The sequence below is a fragment of the Oratosquilla oratoria genome, chromosome 9, assembly GCF_046742065.1.
Source record: "Oratosquilla oratoria isolate Oo_2021 chromosome 9, ASM4674206v1, whole genome shotgun sequence".
In the NCBI taxonomy this organism is placed as follows: Eukaryota; Metazoa; Arthropoda; class Malacostraca; order Stomatopoda; family Squillidae; genus Oratosquilla; species Oratosquilla oratoria.
The window spans coordinates 77,361,267-77,372,340 of record NC_134785.1 but is presented as its reverse complement, the minus strand read 5'-3'; the positions used below and the strand labels follow the sequence as shown (position 1 = coordinate 77,372,340).

The following is an 11,074-nucleotide window of genomic DNA, read 5'->3' as shown; positions in this document are numbered from 1 at the left end:
GAACGTGTTTCACTTAAGCTACATTTATTTGTTCTTGTTAATTTTATATTTGCATCTTCTTAATTCGGGGTCACTGTAAATTAAAACGGAAGGAATATTTTCAAATGCTAGGGTCTATGAAATATCATGAACATGTTTACGTCACAATTGGGTCAAACAGGGAAACTAACTAGAAATTAATGTTTTCTATTCTATAAAGGCGGCTGCATTTAGTGATCAATATGAAGCTGTTGGCCACACTGAGTAGTTTAAATGTGCTGTCTGAGGATCTCGTGTGCCAATAACAATAACGGGCATATTATGTATAGTAACAGTTACTTTAACTTGCCATTTCGATCTTACAGTTGTTGATAATTTAAATTCATCTGGATGGAAGGTACTTTTTAAAAGAATACTTAAACAGTAATTTAAAAATGTCCTGTCAAAATGATGTACCAGTGAAAACTTTTTGAATTCGCTTGAATCTCGTAATCTTGCGATTCTTAAAGCTCGCAATTTTTGCTCACCAAATAAGTTGTTATGTATATAGATATATATATTAAAATTCCATTATACGTAAATATGAATATTTATAATGTTCTATCAAGTTATTATCCAGAAATTATTTTCCTTTACAATCGCGCCATATTTGGAAGTAACACACTTCACTTGCTGGTTAAGTAACTCATCAATTAACATTGTGAATTTCTGTAACTTAGACCTGATTTGTGTCATGACAGTGTGAAAACAATATACAAACATATAGTGAAGGGTGTCACACCTTAGTAAAGGGAGACAAACTTTGTTGAAAAAAATTAAAGGACATGACAGGTATGTGGTAGAGGTGGCGGCGTTTTGGCATTTGTCCATGCCGTATCCAGGCTCTGTGCCAATGGATGCCATGAACTTCCCGCAGAAATATGTTTGTCACACCTCAGTTGAATTATCACGTTTTTCAAGTGTAAAAGACAGTCCGCTAAGGTGACGCCCCTAGTGCCGAGACAAGACCATGCCGTGGGTGGGGTTCCGATTTCGGCAGCACTTACTCGAACTAGTACAGATTCATGTCACTAACGTAAATGAATTCGCAAATAGTGTGTGTGTGATCGGTCAGCAGGCTAGACATGCTCGTTACCTACATGTCAGGCCTCAATAACATCTGGCATGTGTCCCCCGGAAGGACGAAATGCCTGGCAGGTGGCAGGGTAGTGATTGAATTGTGAGAGTGTTTGGGCTGTGCTTGTCTTTGCCAATTTTCTGAAATAGGGGCATTATCTTTCGCTTTCTGTGTGAAAACCATTTCCTGGCATAAACACTTTACTCATAAGGGATTGTTTGACAGACTGACAGTGACTGACATGTGACATCTTAGTCATATGTCAATGATGACCCAAATAATTTATTGATGAATTAAAAGGTCAAGTTGTTGCATCATGAGATGAGTTTGACATGATGTATTTTATTTTACATCAACTTAGTTGACAAGTATAAGCATGTGAATATGAGTATTGTTGTATTCATATGCACAGATGATTATATAAACCCGAAATAAGTATATAAAGCACTTGATCTACATGACAGGTTAAGGCTCGGTAAATATAGAATTTCATATGGTAACTACACATGACTTTTCTTTATTATGCTCTTAAGGTGTTCGTTTTATTTGGGAAGTGTTTTTAAAAATAAGTTGCAAGAAAGAATATTTGAATTTCAAAATAGTCATAACATATAACAAAGAAAACACACTATCAACTTTGTAGTTAAGGGTGATAATTAATTTTACCAAACCAAAACTGGAATATGCTGTATTAAGAAAGGTCAGTGATATGGTCTTCATTTTCCTAGTCCTATTATAAGAGTTCAAGGCGAGTACTCGTAACACTAAAATTTACAGTTATGAATTTATTGATTTTATAATTACATTAGATAAATAATTCTATTATTAGTTGTACTTTTTATGGTTTTGTTTAAGATAATTTACCTAAAATAGATCAAAGAAAAAAAATAAAAGACAAAACTAATTTATTTTTAAAGATTAAATGCTCAGTGATGTACTAGTTTGAAATTCATTATTTCCACAATTATTTCCAATGATTTGTTATTGAGGTTACTAAGTATGAACATGATCTATATATTCCTGTTTAGTAAGTATTGTAGCGACTGTCAATTCAATTTTGAACAAAAATTTTGGAAGTATGGTTAGTTTTGGCATAAAATGACATCTGTGACAAGTTCACTGCCTCTGGTGTAAATGGGCACAGTATGGTGACTGAGTTGATTAGGGGCACTCAACCTCTTACATGTGCAATGTTATTGCAGTTTGGTAATTAGATTTTCAGATCATGCCAATTATTGCAAAAAAAATTTAATTCAATTTGTTCATATAAAGAACCATATGTATCAAGGAATCCCACTATATCTTAAAATTCTAGCATTTTCTTACACTTGCCTGCCCATTGTCGTGTTATCAGGTGGAATGGTGATGTAGTGTGTTTGCATTTGTAATATCGTATAACAGTTGGTATTATTTGACTTGTGTGCATGCGTGAATTTACTACAAGAATTAGATTTTATTAGATTTTTTATTTTATTATTTTTATTTATTAATTTATTGAATTTATTTTGTTCTTAAGAAATCTATATCTAATGAATTTACATTTAATAGGAAATTGCCACGTACAAATAATGTTAGCTCAATGCTTGTGGCAAAATATGAAGCATACATTATGCTGAGTGGAGGGAAGGAGGGTGAGAATGTTGCACTGGTCAGGACCTCATAACATACTAAGAATGTAGTAGTCTTAGGAGGGTATAGCGTCCCCCCCAAAAAAACCATAAGTTTCATTAGTTTTATCAAAGTCCATGGTACTTGAATACAAATAGGAAACTGGAATTTTGTGAAAGGGTTCCTTTATTTTTTATTTTCTATTATTAATTTTTTTTTTTTACCTTGAAATCTTTTATTTTAATTCTGTAAATTACATATTATTCTCCAATCTCACTCACCAGTCAGGATTTTTTTTTTAATTTTCTTGCAGTTTAACCACTTATGACAAATGATGTACAAATGTCATCACATGAAGTTAAAAGTTACTCTTATGCTGGAGACCCGTGGCCCCAGAGGAAAGGGGTCATGACCCCTGGTTCAATCCCAAAGTTGCTCATTAAAGAGATTTCATGCAGTTGTCCAGTGTGAGTGTAGGACAGTGTGGTATTAGTTGCTGTCTTCTGTGTGGAGGTTCCATTTAGGGTAATGGGTGTCTATTACCAGGTCGATTCTGTGTTGGAATTGTTTTAGTGTGGGGTGCTGGGTTGAATGCAGGTGTACCAGTGCCATTCCTGCCAGCCTGAGGAATTTGAATGTGACAATCTGTTGAGGATTGTTTGATTTGTAATGTGAGTTTGTATGTTTTTTGGAGGATACTGGGGAAGTTACTTTAGCTGATTGAGTAGAATACTGAAGGAATTGGTTTTTATATAGCATGTGGCGAGTGGATGGAATTTATAATGTAGGTAAATATTAGAGAAAAACAAAATATGATTAGTATTATTTTATTGTTTAGGGTTTGTGTTGAGATTTAGATGAAGTGGTGGGGGTAAGCCAACATTGCTACTTGGGCCCTGCTGTGGATGTGCCCTTTCTTGTTGCATTGCTTCTGAGCCAGGCAGTGGGTAGGGCTGGGGTGGGTGGGGAGAAGAGAAATAAATGGATGCATGATGGGTTGGGGGGTGCATGCCTTGACAGGCTATTTCCCTTGTAAGGTCAGGAAGCAGTTTGATGTTTATTTTCTTGTTGATTTTCACTGACAGTTCTTTGACATGTGGGGTGAAGAGCATCACATGTGCTTAGAATTTTAAGGATACATCATTTTCTTATGGAAGGTTTTAACCATTTAGCTACTTTTTTTTTCTTTTCATTCTTTTTTCTTGTTCCTTTTATGATTGTCAGAAGTGAGTAATAATAATGATTTCTGGGGTGAGGCTTCTATTGTGTTATTTCTGAGCTATTGCTCTAGTTTCTCCAAGTAGGCTTGGGTGTTTTCAGCTTTTATTTTGTAATTTCTAATCCAGGTTACAATTGCTAGGTTGTGTGCACAAGTGAGGACATTGGTGTTGAGTTCTATATCAAGGGCTGGAAGATGGCATGTGAAAAGATTAAATACCATAGGTGAGAGTGTTGTATCCTGAGGGACCCCATTGAGTCCCTGTGCCAGAAACTTGGTTGTTTTGGGTTACTCTGCTTAGTCTCCAAGATTCCTTTTTATGTTGGAAAAAGCCATTGTGTACAGGTGTTGTGAATCTCTAGTGTGTTTGACTTAAGATTGTCATGCACAGATGTGATCTCTAAAGGCTGGTAATATGATTTTTGGTGAGAGGTCTGCTTTTCTTACTAGTACCATGTGTCTGGTGTGTTGTGTAAGAGTTGTTATAGCTGTGCATGTTTGATGCCAATACTTGGTGGATACTGGATGCAGGATGATTGGCTTTTCTATCCAGAATTTCAATCCTCTTTGATGCTTGATTCAGAAGACAGTAAATTGATGTTTATTTGTAGTATGTTTAGGTTTGTGTTAGTGTCCACAACTTGATAACACCTCCATTGAAGAAGTTGGTCATAGCTGAATTTGAAACATGACATTGCAGTAACCCAAATTAACAAATGTTGTGTGGTATAGAGAAGGTCAGTTACTACTGAAGGAGGGGTGACACAGCAGAAGGAAATGGAATGGCAGCAGCTAGAATAATGAGATACTTACCACTGGTTATGCAGTATGGAAAGGGTTATTAAGGCATACAGTAAAAATTATGGCAGATTAGATTAGCATAGGATAAAGTCTATCAGATATTGGTTGTCATGGCCATCAAGTTGTGATGCTGGTGGAAAACATATGGTAGTTATGTTTGGTAATTTTTCTACAAGAAAATACCATTGTTCTGGCTGAAATTAACCAAGGAAACCTAATTCAGTTCGGTAGTTCAAGAAAAGGTGATTTTATTTTTGTTGTTTATTTGTTTTTTAATAATCATAATCGCTGTATGGTGCATACCATTCTGTCACCATATGATGAAAAGTGTTGTCCAAAAGTAAATAGATTTGTGTATCCCCCACTTACCTTAAACACAAGAAACTGCATAAGAATGTTATTTTAGTAATAGGTTTACAACTCCCTGAAACATTATAAAGTGAAAGGTGTCACAATTTTTTTTTTTACAGTACATACATACATACAGTTGATGTTCTGGAAGAGGCTGTTAAGCCTGTACATCCAGCTCGGAATGATTAACTAGATTTGTGATTACACTGGTGGTGGTGGTGGCTATATTATAAATAATTTTACTATAATCTATTTTAGCTCTATAATTATAAAATAAATCTTGATCCCTCCATGCCTTATCTATATTGTTTTCAAATTTCCAAATAGACTGTGAGTCAACAACAAATTGTGGCAGCATGTTCCAATTGTTAACCACTCTATTACAAAATGAATTCTTTCTTTTTTCCAGTCTCGTTCTTTTCTTATAAATCCTCTTGGAGTGACCTCTTGTTCTATCGCTATCTCTTAACATGAACAGTCCTTGACATACTTCCGTATCATACCCGCCGGACAGGATTTTGAACGTTTCCAACATGTCTCCCCTCGCCTGTCTGTAAGCCAGTGTGGGTATCTTCAATTTCCTGAGGCGCTCTTCATAACTTAGATTCTTCAGTGTTGGAACTAATTTGGTGGCTCTCCTCTGTACATTTTCTATAGCCTCTATGTCCTTCACCAGGTATGGGGCCCATGCTTGATTTGCATACTCTAGGTGTGGTCTGACCAGTGCCACATATAATTGCTTGAATATCACCTCATCCAAAGATACAAATGTTCTCCTGATAAGTCCTGTTATCTTGTTAGCCATATTTATTTTCATATTTATGTACTCAGAAAAGTTTAACCTATTATCAATTATGACTCCAAGATCTTTTTCATGTCCAACTTCTAATAACTGTTCTTTCATATAGTAATTTCCATGGGGCACTTCAGATCTGCCAATTCTCATAGATTTACATTTCTTTGGATGAAAACTCAATAACCACTGGTCAGACCACTGCCTCATACAGATGATGTCCTCTTGCAAAAACTTAGTATCATCGTTTTTCTTGATTTGTCTATACATCTTTGTGTCATCGGCATACAAATACAATTGACTATCATTTTTTATTACGTCCGGTAGATCGTTTATATATAAGACAAATAGCAATGGTCCCAATACTGACCCTTGGGGGACTCCACTCATTACGTTGTGCCACTCTGACTTTTGTCCGTTAACTACCACACACTGCTTTCTAGAGCTCAGGAAGGCCTCAATCCAATCTGAAAATACTGTGCCTATATTATAGCTTTTCACTTTCTCAATAAGTCTTCTGTGAGGTACTTTGTCAAAAGCTTTCATGAAATCGCAATATATAATATCTACTGCATCTCCCTCGTCCAGAGCTTGGGTCCACTCATCTAATACTTTAATCAGTTGAAGAACTGTAGAGCGTCCAGAGAGGAATCCGAATTGTTTGTTACTAAAATAAGAATTTTGTTTCATGTGACAAATAATTTCTTCTCTAATTATTGACTCCATAAGTTTACAAATAATACTGGTTAGGCTAACAGGCCTGTAATTTCCCGGATCACTTCGTTTACCACTCTTAAAAATAGCTGTTATACATGCTAACCTCCAATCAGTAGGTAACTGTCCACTCTCAAAAGAACATTCAAACAATATCTTCAGTGGTTCTACAAGCACATCTCCCGCCTCCTTAATAATCCTTGAATGTATCTCATCAGGTCCAGCTGATTTGTTTTTCTTCAGTTTCTTAATGGCTGCTCTAATCCTTGATGGTGAGAATGTAATTCTTTCCAACTTTGTTCCTTCTCTAGTAGGAAGCCTTGGAATATCTCCGGATGGTTCTTTAGTAAACACCTCGCTGAAATATTCTGCCAGTCCTTCAGCTTTATCATGATCATTTTTCGTCCTGTGTCCCTCGTTTTTCGTTAGTTAATTCCAGGTCTGGGATACCAGATTTTCTGCTCGTCTTTCCTTGTACATATTTCCAAAATACCTTTGGGTTACTTTTGGCATTGCTGGCAATTCCTTGTTCCTTTATTTTTATTGCTCTTCTGGTTTCTCTTCTTACTTGATTGTTGATTCTTCTATATTCGGTCACAACTTCTTGCATCTCCTGTACATTATTATCCCTGTAATTCCTCAGCTCTTTTATTCGGGCCCAAAGACGTTTTTTCCTCTTTATCTTCGTCCACAGTCTCTTATCCATTGGCAGTTCTTTATTAGTCCTTTTCCTTGGTGAAGAATTAGCTTTTACTGTTTTAATAGGTACACAGTTTTTAGTGACTGCTTTGATTTTGGCTTTAAATCTTATCCACTTAGTCTCCATATCTCCATATCTCCCCCATCAAGAGATGGGATGTTCATAATATTTTGTTGACTGAACCTGTAGGATACAACCGATGGGGCCTCCTGTGTAGCTCTAGGAGAAGAAATGGGGAGGGTTTCCTCCAACAAAGAGAAACTTGGGTACTCCTATAGAATGGCTGCAGTGAGTTTGCACAGATTTATTGAGGTAGCGATTACAGGAAAAGTAATATAATGGTGTGAATAGTATCAGGTTCCCTACTGGTGAAGGTCAGAGTTGAGAAACAGATAAGGGACTGTGGTTTCCTACAGCAAAATCAGTGGAGCAGGTTTTATTAGGTTAGTTTTGTTGAGTGAAGGGACTGATAATAGGTACTTAGAAGTGGTGGTTCTGTAAGACTGATGTCAGAGTAAATTGTCCTGCCAGCATCATCAGAACCAGTCAGTACCCTCACTTGGACCAGGAAGTGCAGACCTAACTCTGCTTGGATCAAGCTCAAGATCTTGATCAGTGTAACTATTTTTTCTGCATTTTCACATAAGTAGGACTGACAACTGGTGACTGCTCTCCTATTATATAAACCGATAACACAGAAACTTCACACAAATACAATAGAGGTAATTGTCCAGAGTTTCCTCACAGTGAGATCTGTAGGAGGGCCCAAGGACCATTGTCCACTGTGGGTCTATGGGTTTTTATTCAGTGAAGCTTGTGGCAACTCAATTAGAGGTGTGCCAATTAATTGGTATCGGCAAGAATCTGCATGTTTTTGGTGAATCAACATTGGTGAGACTCGGCATTTTTTTTTGTAGAAAGGGATTTGGCATTGGCAATATTTTGTCTGATGCTGATGCCTTTAAAATAACAGCACAAGCCAGGGTGTATGTTAGAGCAAATTATATTAATTTTATTTTTGTATTTCTTATATAAAATTAAACTAAAAGTGATATATATATTTTTTTGAAACTGCAAAGTTTCTATAACAGAAATTAAGCGAGAGTAATATGGGAGTAATTCATCTGGGTGTCCATGGACTCGGTTGAATTTACCCCCTTATAAGTGCGAAAAATGGTGTGGACGGATTTACTTCCACTTCCAGCAATTTATAGCCAAACAAATTGTATATAAAGATTTTTTTATGTATTTTGACAAGTAAATACATAACAATACATCTTTATGTCTTTTGGCTCAATAGTTCTCTGTTATTCAAAAATATAATTTTTGTAAGTAGACTGTAGAGGCTTAATAATCGCTAAATTAAAGATATCTGGTATCTTTATTAATAGTATCACGTGTATTTTATTAGCGTTTTTAAAGTTTATATTAAGGTTTGTTTTGTCCATTAAGAACTTGTTGTTGTTCATCAACAACAACATAATAAAAAGTATAGTTTACTTTTTTATGCATTTATGTATTGTTTCAGTGGTTATGTACCACTGGCTTATAGACTAAAGCCACTGACTAATTATGCTTAGTGATACTGGCTTGAAAATATTTGTAAAAAGAAAAAAGTTATGGAAACAAGTACATACATATACCAAAGGCTTTTTCCCCTTACAAAGGGAGGTAGCCAAAAAACAAAGGCATAAAAACCATTCCCACCCATTCCATCCCCAATACACTCCACTCCCCTCCACCCTCCCTCTTATCTTGGTAAAGGCATGGAAACAAGTACATGATAAAATAGTTAAAAAGTAGCCCAATCTGGCATGTATAAATCTACATAGTGAATAAAGCAGTAAAATTCATAGTTAAATTATTTTATATTAAAACTGATATACTGTAATTATATAAAGTAGAATCTGCATTGGCAACTAAGAGTGAAGGACTCGGCAACGGTATTGGCAATTATTTGTAAATAGGAATCTGCATCGGCATCAACAAAAAAATGGAATTGGCACACCCATAGTGGCAACAGTTTTTATATTAACCACACCTCCAGTCCACTGGTATTATGGGTTCTTGTGCTCTTGGCTGCACTGCTTGGGTCAAATGCAAACCAGCTAGGCATAGCACCTTTACAGGAGGACCTGACAGCTGAAACTAATTTACTTCCACTGTTATACCATATGGTGACCCTCCTTGTCCACTTGTCATCGGAACAGATATGGGACACATGCTATTGGGGCACATCATAATTCAACCATTTAGTTCCCCACACTCACACACACATTCACATGTTTTGCACCACCTTGCCTTTTCCACAAACACACCAAATGCACCTAAGCTTTTTTTTGCACTTTATCCATACAACTTGTTCATTTACTTCTGCTTTCGACACTTAATCAATGTTTTATATGCCCATAAATCTGCTCTTGATGTGGTGTGTCCTCGTGTATGCTTATGAATATTGAACATTTTGCCTGTATTGGTTGAGCTTTTGCTTTTGCCTTAATTCATGTGCATAGATTGGGTGAAGTGAATTGTGCCTTGTTAATAGCACTGATTTAATTTTTTTGGTACTTTGAGTGCATGCTGTCCATAATTATGGTCTTCGTAAAAATCTGATTTGATTTTTTCAAAACAACAAGATGACAGCTGTGTATTGAGGTGAAAGTTTATTTGGTTTTGGGGACTGAACTAATTATCAGCATATTGATTAATGCTTTGCTTGGTATTATAACTCAGTATTTGGTGACCAACTTATACATTTTATTCTGGCTAGCTTGTGTACCAAAGGGAATGATTTGTGATATATGTCTTGGCCCAGTTAAAATCAGGGCCTAACCTTAGCTCAATGAATTTGTATTGCTTGGTTGCATGGTTGAGATTTTGAAGTTGCCCACCATTGTACTATGCAACTTTGTTGGTACTTTTCCCTGCACAGCAATGTGTACAAAACTTGTTATTGTGCTGTATATCGTACACTTTTATTTAGCACAGGAAATATTGAAATTTAGGAACATAACCACATTGTGTGCATTTAAATAATTGGTAATAATAGGTTTTGTTTAAGATTTTACCATTACTTTTGGGGTGAAGACCATCACTTTGAACTCTCAATATTGTGATGTTCTAAGTAGGTTTTATTCTAGCTATTGTTAGGTGATTCTATAGTGTTCTTCCTAGATGATATAATTAAATTGATAAGCTTATGTTAATTCTTTGGTGGTAACCTGTGCTTCTATCCTTGGGGACAGTATTATGCTAAAAGATGGAATCATAGAGATTTAAGGAAGAGATAGTAGAAGCTAAGAACTAAAAGTATTTGTCTTTGCTTAGAGATTAGTTTCCTGTTTTAAAACTGTGAATGTGGTCCATAAGGGTTTCTCTGAAGTACCTAGAATATTCTTGACTACATAAAACACAGTCAGTACTCCGTATGGGGAGAAGTTAATCAAGTACAGTGGCTATTTCTACCTTAGAATATCCCTCATTACAATGTGCCATGTCTCATAATTTTCATTGGAGGCTGTTGAATACTTCATGGCATTAATTTCTCAATTGCAGTGGTGTTCTGGTTGTCTGGGAGTGAATTTTGTTTATATTGGGTAAAGAAAGATAAGGGATTGTCCTTTGTCTTGTTTATTCTGGGTTGATTGGTATTTGAGGGAAGTGGGCATAATTATCTTACATTGCCGAGTAGCTTTTCCATTACGTTGTCATGTATAAACTTCAGTTGCATAGAATCCTCACAGTTATTGCCACTTTCGGCATCCAAGATACCCCATAGAAACTTAACTGCAT

The 11,074-nt window shown here is 36.0% G+C and overlaps 1 protein-coding gene across 3 annotated transcripts in view; it reads left to right on the top strand.

Moving 5' to 3' along the window:
• The first annotated feature begins 670 nt into the window (after positions 1 to 670).
• The window catches only part of LOC143028620 (uncharacterized), a 61,398-nt gene continuing 50,994 nt past the window's right edge, over positions 671 to 11,074 (top strand). Inside the window, exon 1 of one of the 3 annotated variants that reach the window (XM_076191006.1) lies at positions 671 to 810. Coding sequence is in view for 2 of the 3 variants with exons in the window: in XM_076191000.1 (XP_076047115.1) it covers positions 1,104 to 1,184 (81 nt within the window). In the remaining variant the exon portion in view is untranslated. The other 2 variants (XM_076191002.1, XM_076191000.1) reach the window with 2 other exon arrangements.